Source organism: Prinia subflava, chromosome 20 (genome assembly GCF_021018805.1).
Source record: "Prinia subflava isolate CZ2003 ecotype Zambia chromosome 20, Cam_Psub_1.2, whole genome shotgun sequence".
Classification (NCBI taxonomy): Eukaryota; Metazoa; Chordata; class Aves; order Passeriformes; family Cisticolidae; genus Prinia; species Prinia subflava.
The window spans coordinates 4487644-4508321 of record NC_086266.1 but is presented as its reverse complement, the minus strand read 5'-3'; the positions used below and the strand labels follow the sequence as shown (position 1 = coordinate 4508321).

The window sequence follows — 20678 nt, the reverse complement described above, 5'->3', positions numbered from 1 at the left end:
TAAGCAGGGACACGCTGACCACTGCCTGAGGCTGCAGCAGGATGCTCTGCCTCAGCAGGCATCCAGCAGCTGGAAATTTGTCTCACAAGTTCATCAGTGAAGGGCTGAGCGAGGAGGGGCTGCAGAGCTGTGATAAGATCAGGTGAGGAGGGTCTGCTGTTCTCAGTGCTGGAGAATGCTGAGACCACCTTGAGCAAACTCTCAGACCCCACCACGAGGATGTGCAAGCCAAGCTCCCTGACTGGAGCTGGGAGCAGCATGTGCATGCTCTGAGATGGAAGTGAGAGTCAGGAGTGGTGAGAAGAAGAAACTAAAGAGCTGCTCGTACCTTCTTCAGCACAAAGCATATTTTGCTGATTAGGTCTGATAACACGGAATCTAAAATATGCATATGACTGACAGTCAATCACTTTATACTATAAAAGGCCAGTCACGCTTTTGCACAGTGAGGACTTCTATCATACCTCCCTAAGGTGGGTGAAGGTCCTTCCCTTGAGTGGGGACACCCTTCAAGGTCACTCCTCGAGGCTGAGTCACAGAGATTTGCCCTTGGTCAGTAGTATGGGTGAGTAACATCAATCTCTACTTAATAACTGTTTAGCAGGCTTTAATATAATTGCTTTAATATAGCTTCAAAAAGTGAAGTACTACATTAGTAGTTACAGCTATCCATACTGTTTAGCAAATAATTCTGATTAAGCTCTTTTTTTCCCCTCTAATCCTTATCATTATTGTAATGAATTTACACAAATCATTTAACATATTTATATAAACACATTAGGTTTATCATCCTTAATCCTGTGGGACAAAGTTGCATAAAGGTTCAATTACACCTGTATAATCCTTTAGACATATACCATTGACAAAATCTGGGGCTAAGTCTGGATCCAGCTGCACCCAGGCTCCTCTCTGAGGATGAGTTTAGAAAGGAAGGGTGTCCTTTCTTCACCTCGTGACTCAACAGGAGGTGAAGAAAGGACATTTTATAACGAAACTTTGTCTAAAGCTCCCACTCTGCCCATGACACCAGGGATGCTTTCACAGAGCAGGGCTGCACGCCCAGGCACAATTCCCCATCCCCTCTCCCAGTGCTTGACCACGTGCCCATGCACTGCAGCAGCACATCCCTGCTGCAGATGGGCTGAGAGCAGCTTCAGCCCCCACCTTCCAGCTCCCAGGGGCTGCCTGCCCTGCTGACCTCCAGCTGTGGGGGCAAAGCTGATATAATCTCAGCTGCTGGCAGCCCAGCCAGGCTCTGTGGGTGCAGGGAGCACCGTGCCACTGCCTGGCATCAGTGCCACTCTTGGAGCTGCTGTTTTGTGCTGCCAGGCTCTGTCCTGTGCCCTGGGAGACGTGTGGCAGCTGGCAATGATGGCAGGAGTGGGAGCCCCCAGATGTACCCACTGCACCCCTTCCACAGCACCCTGGCTGCCAAACTGGCTGCTGGCAGCCCCTGAAACCCTCCCAAATCAGACACGAGGTCGCAGCAAGCACTCACTTCACAGCCAGAGACACTGGACTTTGTTTTCGTGCTAAAACATCTCTGCCTCTGGTTATAAAAATAATTATTGCGTAACAGGATAGCAGCAGCTCCTGCCTGCATGGATTACGTTGGGAACACACAAAACTTTGCAAGAATGAAAACAGGATTTGGACAGCCCCATTGTGGGGGTGTGCTGCTGCTGGCATCCCCGTTTGTCACCCATCTGCTGCAGGAACACAGCCTTGGGCAGCCAAGCTGGCAAGGTGCCTGAGGGGCAGGAAACTTGTCCCCTGAAGCAGCCACTCTCCACCTCCAAAACCCTCAGCCCAGTTTAGGTGCTTGCCAGAAGAGAGAATTGCTGCTGGCACCAGGGATTAGAGGAGTTTCTGGATTGGTGGGCAGAGTTCAGGCAGCAAAGGACAGAAGTACATTTTAGGACACATGTACAAGGCATTAAGGTGATTTAAATATACACTGGTTTCCCTCATTTCTTATGAGCACCAAGAATTGCACACAAGTCTGCCTCACCTGTGCACTTTAAGAGCAGCACTACCTGAAAAGCCTCCATAAGAGGATGTTGTGATAGGAAAAGATGAAGAAGCTGCACGTTCTGTCTTACAACCCAGTTTCTGTGTGATGACAAGTAAATCCACTCTGGATCTAACAAGGAAAAGTAACTCAAGATTTACAGAGATTAGAAATTTTCCAACAATTTTTCCCTAGTGTTAGCACATCAAATAAATGTCATTATTTATTTCTATAGCACCAACTCCTGTGTGCTAACGCAGTGCCCTTGTACCAGCCAGCACAAGCACGTCCAGAAAATGACATTTGTCCCCCAGTGCATGCACTGTCACCAGCTGCAGCACCACAGATTTGCCCCAAGCAGAAACCCCAGCCATGGCCCCACTGCCATCCACACCCACAGCTGCCACAGCAGATATTTTTTAAGCAAGCTGCAAGTTTCCACCCTTGCTATGGGCAAATCTGCAAGAGGAGGAGTCCTCAGGGTTGGGAAGCCCCCAGGTTCCTCCAGTTTTCCACCCGGTGGAGCCATGACCACCATCCCCAGCTGTGCTGTTAGCAAGCAGCTCCTGCTGGGGTTCTGCACCCAGGGAAGCACTGCCTGCCCCTCCTTCTGCCTTCACCACATCAGGAGGCTCGTGAGGAACCTTCTGCGGGGTAAAAGGAGCTGCAGAGGAGGATTTGGGGCCCAAGCAGCTGCCGGGACCTATAGAGGTCTGCACTGGCCACTGCTCAGCACAGGAGAGAAGCTGAGTCCTGGAGGATTTTTGGAGGAGCTCAGCCCCTTGGGCTGCTGGCAGCTGGGCCAGCTGGACACACACAAACCCTGCCTGTCCACCAGCCTGTCCCGCTGCAAAGGGCACAAGGGCCCCTTTCAGCCCCAGCTCCGGGAAGGAAAGGTCAGGGAGCTGCTTTTGTGTGCAAACCCCATCCTCCCCAGCAGCATGAGAGCCCGAGCATCTCCCTGAGGAACAGGGAAAGCAGGGCCACCACGGCCCCAGCCCCTGGAGCAGCCCTTGGCTGGGCTGTTTCCTTGCAAGTCACGCACTTGGCTCCACAGCCTCAGACACAGGCAGAGAGGGGCCAGGAGGAGGGAGCCAGCACAGCCTGTTTTCCCTCTGCACAGCCAAGGAATTTCTTTTGTGCAGAGCAGGGTTTGGCACATTCCAGCGCAGAGCAGCTCCCGCAGGCCGTGCTGAGCCGTGCCGAGCCAGCCCCCGGGACAGGGCAGTCCTGGCACAGGCAGGGACAGGGACAGGGAGGGGGGCACAAGGATTTAAAGGGCTGGGCTGTGCTCAGAGCAGTCTGGCACAACACGGTGCATGTGCAGAGCAACGCTGGGCGTGATGGCAGTGACTGATCCATCCAGCACAACACTGATGCACCCTGGACACTACAGAGGGTGGGGTTTTTTTTCTTAAAAAAAAAAAAAAAAGCATATGGAAAGTCATATCCCTGGCATTTTTCATGTGGACTAACTTGGCAAACTCCATGATGTTTGGCACTGCTGGCAGCTCTACCATGGTCTATTTTGATGTTCAAACTCCAACCAGCCAATGTGGGCTCTAGGAGAGCATTACCTGCAGGAGCAGGCCTGAGGACAGGGATGCACCCTGGTCACTCATTCATCTTCCCCAGGGGCTGAAAAAAAGCAGGGCTGGGCTGCTGAAATGCTGCAAGAGGAGGGAGCTCTGCAGGCTAAGGCCTCTCCAGAGCCAGAAGCATCTGGCACGGTGTGGGGCAGTGAGACGGGAGCTCTGCACTGAGCAGTGCCTGTGCTCTCCTGCAAATCCACCTCCCACACCGAGCCAGCCCTGTGACTCAGAGCAGACTTCAGACACAGACACACTGGCCCACTGGGAAAAGGAGGGGTGAAAATAAAAATGAAAATAGAACTGTTCTATCACCCTCGCAGTGCTGTTACCGTGCCCCAGCGGGTACGGAGCGGGGACACGAGGCAGCCCAGTGTGTGCCAGCCGTGTGTGGCCACAGCCAGCACACAGCCAGACACAAGGCCATGCTGGGACAGAGGAATTCACAAACCCACGCTCCAAGGGGAAGCAGGGGGAGGCAGTCGAGGAGGGGGGGGCGGAAGTAATTAATGCAAATTCCTAGTTTAGGTAAACACATCTAGAGAAAGGCTCGCTCTGGCATGGGGAGTTAATATCCTGTTAAACCAGTTGAAAAGGTCACCAGTAAAGAAGCGACACTCCCAACACTCCCTCGTGCCAGGGCTGATAGGACAGCAAGACAAACGGCTGTGGGCAGGGAGCTGGGGATGCTGCAGCAGTGCAGCTGCAGCCAGCTCGGTGCAGGCGTGTGCTCTGCAGCCACACTCTCTCCACGGCACTCCTGCACTAATAGCAACAGCCCTGAGCCCTGGGAAAGCTGCCTTCACACAGCCCCAGGGAGGACTGGCCAGCACACAAAAGCTGCCGGGGGTGTTGGGTTAATGTCAGGTTGGTCAAGGTCACAGCCCTGCTTGGGATCCTTGCCTCCAGGCTGGGGATCATTTGGAGAGCAATGTATAAATTGTTGTATAAATTAAGAGATAAGAAAGGAGCTTCACTGGCTACACTGTCTCCTTCAGTATGGGGGCCACCTACCCTGGTACATGTCTCTGCTGCTGCTGGCATAGACATTCCAGCACAAGACCTTTAAAAGAACATGCTGGGACTGAAAGTCTCCAGGTGATGCTCCAACAGGAAGAGAGAGAAAAAAGGATAGAATAAAATTGCTCAGGACACAGAACTCAACTTCATTTTCAATGGAAAACCTGAAGCACAGAGGAGCTGCTGGCAACTCGTCTCTGCAGGCACAGAAGTGGAACTGTGGCTGCAGAGGTGTGAAGAAAAGGTGAGAGCTGCCAAGAGAACAGCAAAGGGGAGCACCAGGGCTGAAAATGCAGTGAGAGTGAGCCACAGACCACATGTGGAGCTCTGCACCCTGGGGCCTGGCTCTTCCTCTAGGAGTGCAGAGCCTCTGGGGTGCTTTCCCTTCCTTCCCACCAGGGAAACTCAGCTTCTCTCCCAGGGGATCCAGGAACAGAAACCACCAGGGCTGCATGCATTTCCCACAGTGAACAGAACTTAAGGAGAATAGCAAGATAGCTGTGTGTCTTGCACAGAGAAGCTGCATAGTCCAGGAAGACTTCAGCTGCATTTGTCTCAATCCACATGGAGAATTTTATACAGTGCTCAAAATGCCATTTTCTGGTGTCCAGCCCCAAGATAAGCCTTGCTGTTAAGTCTTGTGTGGAATGGAGCTGCTGGAACAGTGTGTTTCTCCCAAGTGCTGGTGGCTCTAAGCACAAGAAAGGCCAGAACACCCCAAAGGAGCTTAGGTACATGTGGATCCTCTCTTAAAGACAGAAAAATGTAGTTTTCCTTCCTGGACACACCAGGCCTGCACTGCACAGAGAGTGCTCACAGCAGGACAGGATCCCTTAGCAGGTGCTGGATAGATCAGGCATGACCTAGAAATTGTTACCCCTTGTCCTCAATCAGACTGAGGAATGCTGTTCACTACAATCACACACTGATTGCAGCCCTGGTATCTCCTGCCTAATGGAGGGGAAAGACAGCCCAGCTCCCTGGCATCACATGCCATGTGTTTTTCCACAGAATGCACTGGTCAGTGCCTGGCACCGGTGTGGGATCAGGCTCCCCACTGGGAGACCCCACTAAACACAAGGGGCTGCAAGGCAGGGGCTTACCCAGCAGAGCCTGGAACAGTTCACTCTGGAAGATGTGCGAGACTTTTCCAATGGATGCTTTTAACTCCTGCTCCTCCGGGGACTGCAGGGTGCTTTGGTATCTGGTCAGAATTTCCACTGCCCGTTCAGTGTCTGCAGAGATGACACAGGAGTAACAAGGCATTAGCATTGTAGGACATTAAGGGAAGGCTCCAGTGCAGCCTGGGATAATGCCTCAAGCTGCCTTCCAGTCTGGATTTTTAAAAGTCAGACAGCCACAAGAGCAGCCTCCTTACACACACCTGGAAAAGTTAACCCTGCTGAGAGGCACTGAGGGCCCACAGCAGAGACCTGGGCAGGGAGAAGAGGCAGTTCTGCCACCAACCCTGAAAATCAGGGGCTAAAATCAGATTGACTCAACTCTGAGCCCTGTGGCACTGGGCAGCCTGAACACCTCTGCCACCTCCAAGGCACAGAAGCCGTTCAGGAGCTGGACACATTCTGGTTGCACAGGGCTATGAATACTCCTGCAGGAACTGCAGCCTCCCACATAGGGCCAGATGGCTGCAGCAAAGCTGAGCGTAGGCCCATTCACGTAGTGCAAACAGCTCAGCTACAGCAGTGGCAAAACTTGGGTTTCTACAGGGTGAAGCATAAGAATTGCTCAAAGAAATTGAGTGGGTCAGCAGGAGACAAGTGGGAAAGGAACACGATGCCTTGGGGTCAGAGGAGATGCTGGTGAGGGGAGATGGAGGCTGCCATGAAGCAACATTTTGGTTAATGACTGGGCTAGACATAGCTACGAGAAAACCCTGGACTTAAAATAGTGGAGCTGTGATCTCTCTCTGCCTGGACACCTCCACACCTCTCTGGGCAGACCGGCAGAGCTGCCAGTGCAGCCCTGACCTCAGATGTGACCCATATCTCAGGCAGGTGGTGAGCTCCTGCAGACCTTGAGACCATCCCTGCCCCATCAGTGGATATTTCCCTTTGTCACCCAGGCAGACTGCAGACAAAGAGTGTCTGTGTGAGAAGGCAGGGAAGCTGTCCCGCCACTGCTGGAGACTCATCTTTTAAGCCAGGAACTCATGCAGAAAGGATGACCCTGCTCATCACAGGGCTCTCGAGAATTCAGGTCACCAAACAAGGGGGCCTGTGTCTGCTCGGGTACGTGCCACCTGGTGTCCCAGCTCGCCCAGCTTCTCCTCGGCCCACAGGGAAAGGGGGTCCTGCTGCCCGTGTCACCAGCCCACACTGACTCATCGTGGGAGCAGAACAGGGAGAGGAGTCTGGGGAAGCGTTAACAGCCCCGACTCGGAGCTGGGCTCCACACTTGTTCCAGGAAAAGCAGGGACTTCCCCGAGCTTTACAGCAATCCGAACCCTGTGCTATTACCAAGAGCTTCCTTTTCTGCAAGATAAAACAGTGTCTTCAGACACTGCCCAGCACACCATGAGCAGGGCTGAGATGTCACTGCCTGGTCATTCCTGACCTTATCAGCAGAACTAAAGAAGCAGACGGAGAGCTGGGGCCGCCACACCAGGACACAAAGATTGGGAACTCGGTGTAAACTTCCCACCGCAGCCCAGGCTGTGCAGCAAGAGCGGCATCCACCGCGCTGACCCCCGTGCTGCTGGCCACTCATACCGGGTGACAGCCAGCTGGGGACTGCCGGCACATCTGGGGAAGTGCAGGGAGACCACAGGACCTTCCTGCGGCTCTCAAGAAGTAGCACACGGTGTCCAGGGCCCATCTCCACGTGACTGAAGGTGCACGCAAGTCCCACTTACAGGAAACCCCTCCTGGCAGAGCCCAAAGCCCCTTGTGCCCGCTCTCCTCCCCGCAGCACGCAAGGGAGCCGCAAGCAGAGCATCCCACGGCCACCCGCTCTGAGCCTCGGCAGCACACCGTGTCCGCAGCCCGAGGAGGGCGCGGAGCGAGGGCTCCCGGTGCTCGGCTCCTAACCCCGGGGTCGCACGGCCGCCCGCGGCAGGAGCGCGGAGCACCGGGCGCGCTCCCGGCGGGGCACACACTTGTTGAGCGCGGCTCCGCGGTGCCCGGGCGCGGCGGGCAGGGCAGGGCAGGGCCGGGCGGTGCGCTCCTTACCTTCCCGGCGGATCATCGCTCCGCCGTGGCCGCCGCCGGCCGCTCCGCTCCGTGCCAGCCCGCCAGCGGCCGAGCCGCCGCCCGCCCCGCCCCGCCCGAACCGGCCCGGAGCCGCCCCCCGGCCGCCGGCACCGCCTCCGGGAGCGCCCCGCCACCGCCGCGGGGCTGCGGGGAGGTTCGGCCTGCGCCCCGGGAGCCGCGCCCGGCTCGGCCTCCCCTCCCCGCGCCGTCAGTAGGTGGCACGGAGGCGCCGCGGAGCGAGCCCGCCCCGGGCCGGGGCCGTCCGGGCTGCGCCGGCTCCTTCTCCGGGCCGGCAGCGCCGCCGGCAGGGAAAGGCGCGGAAGGGAGGACGCAGGCGAGCCCGCCGCACCCCTGCGGGCCGTGTCTGCCGCTCCTCTGCTTTATTGACATAAATAGACAGCAACAGGTCAAACCCACACGATACCTCTCCCTTTTTCAAGGCCCTGCTGCAACGGGACCGATGCCGAGTCCCACTGCTGCCTCCGCTGCCCTGGAGCAGCAGCAGGAGAGTGAGCGCGGTCCTGGCAGCCCCTGGCACCCACCACCCCCAGCCCTGCCCTTTTCTCTCCCGAGCAGCAGGCACTGACTGCTGCATGGAGTGCCAGGACTCTGTCCCGTGAACATGAAGCCAGCAGCAGTAGCGACAGGATTCCTGTCCAGGATGGGAGGGTGAAGAGCTCGGCTTTCCCTTTGTCTTGTGAAAAGCCACTCCACACCCCCCTTTTCCTATTCCTCAAGCCACGGGACAGGGCAGCCCCCACACCCGGTGTCCCATCAGTGGCTGTAGAGCTGCTGACAAGAGGCAGAGACAGCCCCTCCCCTGCACCAAACAGCGACCCAAATCCCCGCTCCTGTCCAAACTCCAAGGGAGGGGTCTCAGCTCCAGCACTGCTGGATAAATATTCTGCCCCTAGGCCACCCCTGCAAAGCTTCAGTTCCTCGCTGCCAGAGGCAAATAACTCAGTTCCAAGTCTTTTCAGCGGAGGGCAGCTGAGCACCACGAAAGGAGCCAGGAAGGCCACGGCAGAAGGGAGGCTCAGGAAGGAGTGTGAGAAGGGAAGGAGCCTCGAAGCTGGCCCGAGGAGTGCTCCCCGCTGTGCAGGGCTCTGGCTGCCCCTCCCCACGGCTGCCAGGCCAGAGGGGTCACTCCTGCATCAAGCTGTTGATCTTTGTGAGCAGCACATCCGTCTCAGACTCTGAGGAGACAGAGAAAACCAGTCATTGTGGGCAGCCACCATGCCGCAGCAACAGGCGGAGCAGCCTGAAAAGCAGGTTTGAGGATATTCTGGGAATGTGGGATTCCCTAGCGCTGTCCCACGGGGCTGCTTGTTAAGGGCAGGACGGGAGGAACTCCCTGGGCTGGGATTCCCTTCCCTCCCCCAGCCATCCCAAACCACTCGGTCACGTTTGGCTGGAGAAAGCTGCCTGCCTGTCAGGGAGAGTCCCACAGGCAGAGGCTGGCTCCGAGGGAGGGCAGCTCCCGCTCTGTGCGCACTCACCCGCCGGCCGTCCTCTGCGGGAACATTTCCTAGGAGATGGAACAGCAGCGATGTTAGCATGCAAGTCTGGTCTCACCATTCCCTCCCCTGAGCTGCCAGCTGGAGGCTGTGGGGCCCTGCAGTCCCCGAGGGAACTGCTCTCTGTGCCTGCAGCACTGGTAAAAAGGAGCAGGACCAGGATCCCCCCAGCCTCAGCCCACCAAGCCCCGAGTGGGCTAGGAAGTGTGAACTAGGGCACCCAGCAGCTTGAGGCAGGGTCAGGACAGACTTTTAGCTGCAGCTTGGAGATAAAAGTTGCCTCCACACGCTTCTGTCTTACTGAACCAGACAGAAGAGGACCCCCCCAGGATCTGAGTCCAGACAGGGGTTGGCAGCAGGTTTGGGGCTGCACCAGCCACCCAGGACACGCTAAAACCTCCCCCAACAGACCTGCCTCGGGAGGGGGAACGGGATCCAACCTACTTCATCAAGACAAAGGCCCAGATGATGATGATGACGGAAACACAGTCTACAACGACCCAGATCATGAAGTATGTGCTGCTGGGCTGCAAGGCAACGAGACAAGCCACTGAACACCAGCTAGGGGTGGTGCCCTGCCTGCTGTGCCACCAGTCCCTGCTACAGGGCACACGTTCCTGTGCCAGTACAGCAGCGAGGAGAAGTCACCCTCCAGGCAGCTGCACGGGGCTGCTGCTGAAAGGGACCCACAAGTGCCTGGGACACAGGGCTGTGAGGCAGGGTGAAGGATGGAGGGGTCACTTACAAGCAGCCAGATGGGGTGTTTCATCTCCTTCAGCACCTGGCAGGCGTTGGTGGTGACAGAGCTCACCCCTGAGCACCAGAGCACGGAGAAGAGCCAGGGCTGGTTCACCACATACAAGTTGACAGAGATGTTGTCCTGGCGGTACTGCCTGTGTGGGGACAGCCGTGGTCAGAGGAGCAGACAGCAGGGTGCCACCACTGCACAGCCAGAGGGATTTGTACATTTGGGATATAATCCAGCATTTGCAGCCACATGGAGCCTGGAGATCCTGGCTGAGGGCAGATTTGCTGGCAGGGCAGAGGAGTGCAGCCAGCTCCATCCTCTGCACCAGCCCTGCCTGATAGGGACACTTGTGCACAAGGCACACACCCAGCTCTTCCCAGAAGCACACCAGCACTCAGCACCTCACCTCTGCTGGCCTCTGGGACAGTCCCCAGACCCCCACAGCTCCCAGGTACTTGGACAAAGCATTCTCACCTGATCTCCTCAGAGCTCATGTCCTGGTAGGGCAGATTGATGTGCAGTCCTGGCTCCTCATTCTCGAGTCTCTTCCGGCCGTAGACGTGCTGGACACCTGGGGCCTGCTGTTTGACATCTTCCCTGAACCCATCTGGAAGCCAGAGGACCTAGGCAAGAGCCAGAGAGCACGTGCAGAGGAGAGGTGCTCCAGGGAGTTTGTTCTCATCCAATATTCCCTCGCAGGTCCAGGCCCACATGGCCTGCTTAGACAGCTGCTTCCTGCCCCCCATCTCCACACTCAGCTCTTCCATGAGGATCTCAGCCAGGACAGTCTCCTAAGAGCTTGCCCCAGCCAAGAAATAAGCACAGGTCCCACTGAAGGGAGAAAGCAGTTGCAGCCTAGAAAATCTGCAACAGTTAATTCCTTTCTGGGTCCTTGAATGGCTCAAGAAGTGAATCCATTTATCCCCAACTCTGCAGCAAGAATACACCTTGGATCAGCACTATAGTAGAAGCCTTTTCAACGTCCCCTCCTGCATTCCCAAAAGGCCAAGAAAGGTGATTTGAGTGCTGATTTGTCCCCTGAGGGCAGCATATATCCTGTGCTGTGGAGGCTGGATGAAGCATAAAGGGAACACAGGAGGGTGCAGCAGGAGTCCAAGAGCTGCAGGGAGAGGTGTGGTGGAGTGTGGGCAGGTGGAACCCCAGCACTGTATTCCTGCTCATGCTGGCAGTGCTGGTCTCCTCCCTAGGCTGAGTCATTGTTTACACACCAGGGTGGCCAGGGCTGGGAAACCAAAGGATTTGGAGGGGTCTAAAGCTGTAGGCATTAAACCCTAATTATTGGCAACTTCACCTAGCTGGAGAACCCCACACCTGGGCAGGGCTGCCCAGCAGGGATCATGTATAGGGACGTGGTGTATGGGGTGCCAGGGATGGTCAGTGTGGCTGGCAGGGCACCTCCCACCATGGCAGGGGTGTGACAGCAGGGCCTGGCAGGGGTGGGGTGGTGACCAGCTCACCTGCTCCAGTGGGATGCCTGACTTCAAAATCACTTCCAGGGTGACATTGACAAAGTTCTGGTAGTCACTGTGGTTCTCAGGCCGAAGGTCAAACATGATGGAGATGTTGCTCTGCTTGGCTGCCTCCAGAACCTGTTCCAGGGATGGGATCCTCTGTTCAGCTGCCTCCTTGCGATCACCAGGAGAAAGACTCTGCACAGTGGGAAATGGCCTCCGCTGCAAGGGTGAGAGAGGGGCAGTCATCACAGGCAGCCCACCTGTAACCTTCCACATCCCAAACTGGGGCCTGTCTCTGACTCTCAGTTTTCTCCATGCGCTCTCCAGTGCAGACAGGCACAGGGAACGTCCCTATACACATCCGCGGGCACCTCTACCCTTCTCCCCATTAATAACAGAATTCAAGCAGCCCCAATACCTGTGGGCACTCAAAGTTGCTCAGAAGTAGTGAGTCACCTTTCGGGAAGAGCCTGACCCCAGCTGCCTTCAAGCCCAGGCAGGCTGTACAGCTCAAAGCAAACACTAGACATCCCCTCTCAAAGCAGCCTCCTACATGACTCAGCTGAGGAGTCAGAACAAACCTCAGCTTGGGGCATAACCGCACCCAAGGGATTTGTGCAGGCTTCTGCACCCTGTCCAGGTGTCTGCTAGGACCAGTGCTCCAGAGGGAAAGTTCTGGAGCCCCAGGGCAGGGCTAATGCTTCACCCCAAACTGCACCAATTCCTCACCAGCCACCCTAAGGATATTCCTGACCTCCAGAAACCAGCTGCCAGCATCCAGCTGCTGCAGGTCTGTCCAGTTGAAGGCAGTGCTGTTCAGGGCAGCCCTCTCAGGGAACACAGCCTGCACGTTGGTGGTCCTGGTGAGTTCCTCATCATGCATGAGGAATGGGACCCCGTCAGCACTGGCAAAGGAGCACAGAGGAAAGCCATATGTTGTAAGCTGTTTGTCTCCTATTACTGCCCTGGCATTTCTATCCCCTCCCAGCCACCTGCCAGAACAACCCCTTATTCTACTTGTGGCCCTTTACACAAAAATGTGCACCTAGATACCAAGCCAGCAACCAAGTAGTTCCTTGCTCTCTGAAACAGCTGTGCCAATAACAGGATTACATGAGATGAACTGGAGCCAGTATCTGTTTTCCAAGTAGTACCCCTCCCCTGATGGAGCCTCCCTCCCTGGAAGGCAATCTGCAGGGGGAGGACAGAAACCCAGTACCTCTCCCAAATCATTGGGACACCAAGCTGGAGCCAGTCCCATGCTGGGACGATGGGAGTGGCAGAGCCCTTTGAACAGGGCTGCCTCCAAATGCAGGCTATATCAGTCCTGCAGGTGTCTTCCAGAATGCCCCCTGTGGGAGGTGATACCCAGCATACACAGACCCCTTCCTCCCTCTGAGCCCCTTTACCTCACCATGACGTCTGTCTCAAAGACTTGCACATCACATTCCACCGCCTTGTGCAGTGACATGAGGGTGTTCTCGGGGGCCAGCTGGAAAAAGGAATGATGTTAGTGCAGAGAGCATGGGCAGGATGGGGCAGGAGGCAGGCAGGACACACCCAGCAGCTTGGCTGGGCTCTGGGGCAACCACAGTGAGACTGGGATGACCAGGGCATGGTGAGAGATAGAAAAGGACTAGGGATAGACAGCCAGAGCCTGCCTCGTCCCTGCTCCCCAGCCCACACTACACAGACAGGCTTTCTGCTGGCAGTTGCATGCTCCTGGTCCAGCAGTGCTCAGGAAGCAGCTCTGTCCTGCAGCTGCTGCATCCCCTCCTCACCCTGTGCTCTGGCTGAACTGCTGAACTGCCTGGCTGCTGTGGGGATACCACTGTTTTGGGCTGGCTAGAGCTTGTCCAGGCCTGTGGCCACGAGGATCTGTGCCCCACAGGCAGGCACAGCCTGGCTTTTCCCAGTGGAGCAGCCTGCCCCACCCACCCTGACCAGTGCCAGGGTGCTGGTCACTCACCATAGGTGCTCCTCGATGCCCAACTAGGGCTGGCTTGGGGGGCAGCTGGTTCTCCTCCATGATGCAAGGGGAGGTGATTCCCAAGGGAGCCAGGTAGAGTGCAATCATCATTGCACAGAACACAAGCAGCACAAACACCCTGAGACCTGCAGGCACAGACAAAAGTTAGAGGGGATGAGGTACAGAGGAAGTATTTTGCAGGTCACTAGGAATAAGCCAAGGCTGCTTCACCTGGCATTAACCTGTCATTGCTCTAGGTCAAACATTGCATCCCCAGCCTTGGGAACACTGTGGATTTATTCTTGGCCCGCTACATGCCCTTGCCCAACTCAGCACTTCTGCAGCACTCTGCCACCTGTAGCCCTCCTTCAGCTGCAACAAGAGCTGGTCATGAGACCAAGCAACCAAGAGCAGGCATCACTACCACACCGGAGACCTGTTCCCACTGCACTGCTGCTCCCTGAGCACCACTCTGCCCACAGTGCTCTCAGCTGGGTGGCAGGAAGCAGGGCACCAGCCAAGGGGACAATGGGGACCTTGGAGGGGGTTACCTTTACTGCGGGTGCGGTAGACAAAGCTGGCCAGGGGCCAGGCAAGGAGCGTCATTCCCCCCACAGCTCCAATGTGCAGGAAGGGACCTGTTGCCTGAGGAGGCAAAAAAACCAGGGTGTCAGGCAGCACCAGTCCCTGTCCCCAAAATACACATGCTCCAATGCCAGGGATCTGCCCCTGCAGCCAGTACTGCTGGAAGATCCACAATGCCAGGGAGGGAGGGGCAGGCTCCTGGGGGACAGAACAGACTCCCTGCTCTGGTCCAGACACCATGCACCAGTGTGGTGGCAGCTGCTCCAGGCAGGACTGCAGGGGCAGGAGGAGCACCTTGCCTGGCCAGGCAGCAGAAGTCAAGGGCAGGGAGTCAACCCCCAGTGCACACAGCCGTGCTGAGGGCTTCAGCCACACCTTTCAGCTTCAGTGCCACAGGCCAGGCACTGGGTACAGCAGGGGAGTCCCTGCTATGGAGGTGACTCACCTGCAGGGAGATCCATGCGCTCTTCCATTCCTCCGCCCACTTTATTCCCAGCCCTGTGAAGGCTGCAGCCACCACCAGGACAGTTAGGATCAGCAGGATCTGTGAGGCACGCATAGGGCAGTTAGGGGAGCACACAGCATCTTGCAGGCCAGGCAGAGTTCTCATTGTGCCTTCCTTATGAACCCCTGCAAGCCCTGATACCCCACTTTCCCAATCTGGGCTGCAGCTGAGCTCTGTGCTCCATGCTTTGAGCACTGGGAATATTCCCATCCCAGAGATATGTTGCTGAGGAGCTGGCAGCTGCAGCCCAGCTCAGTGGGGACACACAGCCCCTTAGTGGGGTCACAGCAGCCATACACAGCCCCAGTGGGCTGGCCCCTGCTTCTGAAGGTGCAAGGGCAGCCAGGGCAGGCACCACCTCCCCACACCCCCAGTGTCTCACCTTGTGCACCCAGTGTAGCTTCAAGGGCTGGCCGCAGAGCTGCAAGCACAAAGCGAGGACCTGCAAGAGCAAGGAGCTGTCAGAGCTGGGCTGCACCCCACAGCTCACGGGGCTCAGCCACAGAAGCTCGGGCCCCCTGGCACAGGCAGGGGCTCTGGCCGTGCTCAGGCTGACCCAGCTCCAGACGCTGCAGGCTCCTCCCAGCCCAGAGCAGCCTGTGCTCAGCACAGATCCATTCCCCCCAGCCCAGGGCGATCAGGAAGGCTCACCAGCAGCACAGATGAGTAGCTGATCAGCACAGCCGTAGCTATGAGCAGGACCAGGGACCAGTCTAGCCACAGCTTCCTCTCCCTGAAGATGAATCTGCCAGCAAAGGGGAGGGTCAGAGGTGCAGGGGTGATGTGGGGAACAAGGCTGGAGGTGGGATCCTACTCACTCGTTGAAGTTGTGGAAATCATTGAGGATGATGATAGCGAAGTAGAGCCACACCAGTGTGAAGAGGAAGACGCAGAAGAGGAAAAGGAACCAACTGCAGTCATACTGAAAGCCAGAGATAAGAGTTATACACATACCCTCAGGGCAGCCAGGTTTCTGAGACCCCTGGGTATCACCCAGCCAGCAGTGGGGAGCACAGGGGGTCACAGCAGGCACAGGGGTCCAGACACTGAGCTACTCCACGGAGAGGGACCAGAGCTACCCTGGATGGCTCTTTTGGCTGGACCCACACTACAGAAAGATGGATCAGCATGGCCTACAACAAACTAAAAATCTGCCTATGCCAGACTGGGGAGGGTAGATGGCCCCTGTGACAAGACTGCCTCTTTTCCCACGCAGCACTCCATGGGAACAGACTGGGACTTTGGACACAGGGAGGGGCAGGGAGCCAGGTCCCATTCCCTTCTAGCTGGATGATCTATGCACTGGGCAGAGAGGGGTGCAGGGCCTCAGAACTGCCCTTGAAGTGGTGAGTCTGCAGACTGGGTCCAGCTGCATTGTCCCCAGCCACTAGTCCCACGTGTGTGGGGGGAGGTGAGGGGTGCCACAGGTTCCAAAGGGACACCTAGAAACCCACTCTTATTTGTACATTCCAGGCAAGACAGGACAAGCAGCAGCACAGCCACACCCATGGGAGTCAGAGACCTCAGAGAATCCCAGGGCCTCACCACTCCCGGGTTACAAATTGCTGGGGACACCCTCCTGGTGGGGCCACACCCAGCCCAGGAACTGTGTCTCCCACGTGCCTGGCCAGGTGCCCCAGGACCTGCTGCCAGCTCAGCCCTAGGGCTCTGCTCTGCTCCAGGCACGTGCAAGAGCCGCAGATGCACACTCATGCTGCTTTACCCTTCTTATCACCCAGCAGGAATACTGCTCACCCTCTCATCTCTCCAGGCTAGGGCAGTTCCTGGACAGTGAGGGTGCCAGGTAGCACCCCAGCTTTCCTGGGGCTCAGCCCTGGGAAGGAGGAGCAGCAGCAGCAAGAGGTCAGCAGCTCAGTGTCTGGGCTGAGCATCCCAGCCAGAGCCCTTCCCCACCCCAGCCACTGCTCTGGGACTCCCACAAAGGGGCTGGCAAGCCCCAGCTCAGCATCACTCAGGTATCACCTTGGTCGTTCTCAGGCCCTTCCTCTTCTCCTTCTTGGCCGTGATCCACTGGCAGCTGTAGGGGCAGAGCAGGCAGGTGGCACAGGAAGAGCAGCAGCCAGGGGGGTCTGCCATAGCAGCAGTGTCCCAGAGCAAAGGTCAGGTGTCCTGTGGGGGATACACACAGTGTGTTAGCACAGACCTACAACACACTGTCCCCACCCACCCCGTGGGGATGGAGCACTTAAGCATTTTGTATTCAGGTACCCTGGCAGGTGGCCCAGAGTGCTGGGACATAGTGGGGCTGCTGGTTGTGTCCCCAGGCAAGGCATGGTGCCAGGGAAAGAAGCAGCACAGGGTGCCGCCCAACCTGTTCAGCAGGCTGTGCTGGGACCCTTCAGCCAACAAGCTGGAGCAAGCCTGGAGCTGGCAGGGAGCAGAGCCTGCTCCCCAGCCCAGGGTTCAGCACTCTGCCTGGGAGCCAGGACCACTGTGTAGGCTCCAGGGGCAAGCAGCCGTGCCAGTCAGCTTGACAGCAACACTGCACCCAGGCTTCCCACCTGCAAGGACTGTCCAGTGCCATGCCATGGCCTGGGGCTCCTGCTTGCAGCTGGGGGTGTGTGCAGCAGCCGGGGAAGTTCCCATTCTGATGCCTAAGTCCAGGTTTTTGCTGATGCTGCACCATCCTGGCAGGCCCTTAGCTCAACCTGCACACCATGGATCCCAAGTGTGGCTGCAGGAGCTGCAGCTGAGCAGGCACTGGGTGGCTTTGGTCCAAGTGCTTGTGGGGAAACCCATTTCTACAGTCACAGAGATCCAGGCTGGGGGCAGGAGCACCTCTGAGTTCCCCAGGCACTGGCAAGGGCAGAGAGCCAGGACGCTTTGCTGTGATCTCCGGATTCCTGGAAGAAGCAGGGAGACCAAAACAAGGTCTTCCTCGATCCATCCAGAGAAATCCCATCTTTACTGCTGCTTGTCCTGCTGTGGAGCTGCTCCTCCTCCTCACCCCAGCCTCCCCAACAGGCCAGGCCCACCATGCAACACTATCACCCTGCAGATTGAGCCTGGCTCTTATTTCACTGTGACCACTGATCCAGGCATGAGAGCCAGCTGACCACATCCTCCCAGCCACATCCTCTCCAACGCTGGAGGCAATGCTGTGCCTCACAGAGCTGTGTCCCATTCCAACCTGGGCTGTGGAGGGAGGAAGCAGAGCTAGCCCAGGTCCTCCCTGGTCCAGCCAGCCAGACCAGAGCAGCTCTGCCATGCCCTGGATGTGGCCAAGGTCAGCCTGGTCTCCCTCTGTAACAGGGCAACACCCCAGCCTGTCACCTTGCTCCTAAATGCCACCACTATGGGGGTCTCCAGGGTTGGGGTGCAGAGACTGCCCCAGTACCCACACAGAGCACAGGGTCATGCACAGGCAGGGACCACCCTGACAGCAGGACCCCATCCCTGCCCAGGCAGCTCCTGCAGGCTGGGGGACGTCCAGGGGCTGCCATCAGCAGGTCCAGCTGGCCAAGGCTGAGGATGATAAGCAGCGAAAGAGCCCCACATCTGCTGGCCCCTCCACCTTCTAGGCACCAGACCAGCAGCTGTGACCTGCTCAGTGATGCCACTGAAGCCTTAACACAAGTACAGGAAGCCATGGGTCCAGATATTTCCCTTCCTGATGCCCAGGGGCTCATACCCCTGCTGTCACCAGAAGCAGAGTCACCACTTCCACCAGGGACCAGTGGGCACAGCCAGCCTCCCCTTGGAGTCACCCTGTCCCCTGTCACTGCTCACACGGGCACTGGTGTCAGCAGCTCCTGGCAGGCTCCCACGCAGGGTACACAGTACAGGAGGAGTGGCTGTGGGCACCAGCTGCAATTCAGCACTCAGCTGCTCCAAGGGACTGTTGCTGCCAAGACTGGAGCTTGGCAGAGAGTGGCACAGGACTGGTCACAAATCTGTCCCAGTGGTGCTGTCTGCAGGGTTTGGAGGGGAAATGCCACCCTGTTCCCCAGCTCAGAGAGCAGCAGCAGCATGTTATGGCACAACACCCCTGTGCAGGGCACACATCCCAGACAGAGCTGGGATAGGCACACACCAGACCCCGCTCAGCTTCAGCTCCAGTGGGAGAACAGCAGAGTGGGAGCTGGGGGTCCATCATGGCTGGAAGGACCTCTCCTTTAGCTCCCACCAAACAACCCCCACGGCACACTCACAGCCCTGGTGTGTGAGGCACAGGGAGTCTGAAGGGGTGACAAACCCATTGCCACAGTCACCAGCACGGCAGAGTGTGCAGGTAGCCTCACAAGGACCCCTGAGCCCCAGGGGTGCTCACACAGGACAATCAGGTGGCCGTATGCAGAACAGGATCCCCTTGTCCTGGAGGAGCCGAGCTGAGCCAGCCCAGGCTGTGTGCCACCACCGGGCAGGTCAGCAGGAGCTGGTGCCTAACCCCGCTGCTCCTTTTCCTCATAGGAAGGAGAACAGAACACGGGCTCAGCATGGGACACAGGGTGACCCCAAAACAGCAAGAGCAGCCCAGCCAGGCCCACATCCCCCACTCTCAGTATCATTCCCGGGCAGCCAGTCCTGGGCTCCCCATCCCTGCTCTCCGGAGCGTGGGAACAACACGGGACACCCCCTTCCTTCCCCCCTCAGCTCCCCGCAGAGCCGGGATGATCACCCCCTCCCCGAGCCGCCCCGCCAGCTCCGGCGGCGCCAGGACAGCATCCCCACGGCCGGAGCAGCCGCGCCGGCACAAAATACCTGCTCCCCGCGGATGTCGGGCTCCCGCAGCTGAGCCAGGTGAGCTCGGGGCTGGGCTCTCCCCGGGCCCATACGTGCCAGCACTCGGCTCCCGTGCGCTCACACCCTGCTGGGTGTGCCCTGGCCCGGCGGCAGGTCCGCACAGGCCGGCAGAGGCGGGCACACTGCGAGCGGAGCGGAGCCGAGCCGAGCCGAGCGGGGGCCGGGCTGGGGTCAGGGCGGGCCCCGAGGAGAGGGGGAAGGGGCCCCGGGGCCGTCACGCGTCGCAGCGCAAAGGAGTTTGCAGGCAGCCCACGTCCAGGCAGACCGAGACTCCGGGGAGAGCTCCCGGGAGATGGAGGCAGAGCTTCGTGCATCGCCGCGCCTTTGAGCGAGGGGGCTGCGGGAGCCCCTCGGACAAAAGGGGACTTTTCTCTTCCCCGCAGGGGAAGCCCGAACAGACACATCGCGGGTCACCACGGCTAGCCCGGCAGACACACTGGGGCATGCTTTGAAGGCAGAAGCACAGAAGTAAAAGTGCTTTTCTTGCCTTGAGTCGAAAGAAATCCCCCTGCACCAGCGCGTCTGAACTTTGCTAAAGCAGCAGATGAAAGGAAGTTGCAGACAGGCTGGATGCCACCTGAAGATGGATGGGCTGATGCCTTCCGTCTTCCCCCTCCCTCCCTGTGGCGTAGCACAGTACGGCTGAGTCCCCCCCAGCTCTGCTCCAGGTGAGCCAGGATGCACGAATGGGCACTCAGACTTTCCTGCGTCACTGAATCGATCCATCATTGCCCAGGATCTCAGGGGACCCCTCTGATGTTCTGGCACTTGCAAGAGACCTGAGAAAGCTGATTTACAGGGAGGTGATGGCATTCTGCAGTGACATAACAACTGCCAATTTGGGCAGAAGCCTCAGCGCTCAGCCTATCGTGTTCCACACTACTGTTAACAGCTCCGGCACAACTCCTTGAACAGCTCCGCGAAATGTGCTGATTAAGGCCTTATCAGTGGAGGGTCTGGAGCACTACAGCAGGGTTTGTGCAGGAACACCCATTGCTCTGCACACAAAGGAGTAAGCCGAAAGCATTGCAAGAGCATTGCAATGGCCAGGAGTATCCCTCAGACAGGCAGGCAGCCCTGCACCCCAGATTTTGTCAGATGTGAGGTTCACCTCCCGCATCCGTGACACAGAGCAGCTGCGCTGCCGCACGGGAGAGCAAAGCTGTGGGCAGGAGGCTTCCCAGGGGAACTGCGCCCCAGGAAAGCCCCCGGGAAATCCCAGGCATGCAGAGAGCCCCTTTTATGGGGTAGAAGATTGACTGTCAGGGATTGGATTGCAGGTTTTA

The 20678-nt window shown here is 57.7% G+C and overlaps 2 protein-coding genes across 5 annotated transcripts in view; both read right to left on the bottom strand.

The window, feature by feature from the left end:
• DLG3 (discs large MAGUK scaffold protein 3) overlaps nucleotides 1–7964 on the bottom strand; it is a 75029-nt gene extending 67065 nt beyond the window's left edge. For 2 of the 3 annotated variants that reach the window (XM_063416776.1, XM_063416777.1), the window contains exons 1-2: nucleotides 7809–7963; nucleotides 5724–5855 (exon numbers count right to left, since the gene is read on the bottom strand). In XM_063416776.1, the coding sequence (XP_063272846.1) occupies nucleotides 5724–5855; nucleotides 7809–7824 (148 nt within the window). In that variant the 5' untranslated portion in view covers nucleotides 7825–7963. Of the gene's footprint in view, nucleotides 1–5723; nucleotides 5856–7808 lie in introns of all 3 variants that reach the window. The other variant, XM_063416778.1, reaches the window with a different exon arrangement.
• Nucleotides 7965–8329: 365 nt separating this feature from the next.
• Nucleotides 8330–19621, bottom strand: GDPD2 (glycerophosphodiester phosphodiesterase domain containing 2). Of its 2 annotated transcripts, none has more exons than XM_063416781.1 (16): nucleotides 19351–19621; nucleotides 16612–16758; nucleotides 15447–15550; nucleotides 15280–15373; nucleotides 15011–15070; nucleotides 14569–14667; nucleotides 14090–14183; nucleotides 13539–13684; nucleotides 12979–13061; nucleotides 12324–12474; nucleotides 11573–11788; nucleotides 10569–10717; nucleotides 10092–10239; nucleotides 9791–9873; nucleotides 9259–9357; nucleotides 8330–9025 (listed from the first exon to the last, which is right to left on the bottom strand). In XM_063416781.1, exons 2-16 carry the CDS (start codon nucleotides 16723–16725, stop codon nucleotides 9019–9021), a joined length of 1647 nt encoding a protein of 548 aa, XP_063272851.1. In that variant the 5' UTR covers nucleotides 16726–16758; nucleotides 19351–19621; the 3' UTR covers nucleotides 8330–9018. The 2 variants fall into 2 exon arrangements, with proteins under 2 accessions (XP_063272851.1, XP_063272852.1); XM_063416782.1 differs by having other exon boundaries at nucleotides 8333–9025; nucleotides 9329–9357; nucleotides 19351–19619.
• Nucleotides 19622–20678: the final 1057 nt, after the last annotated feature.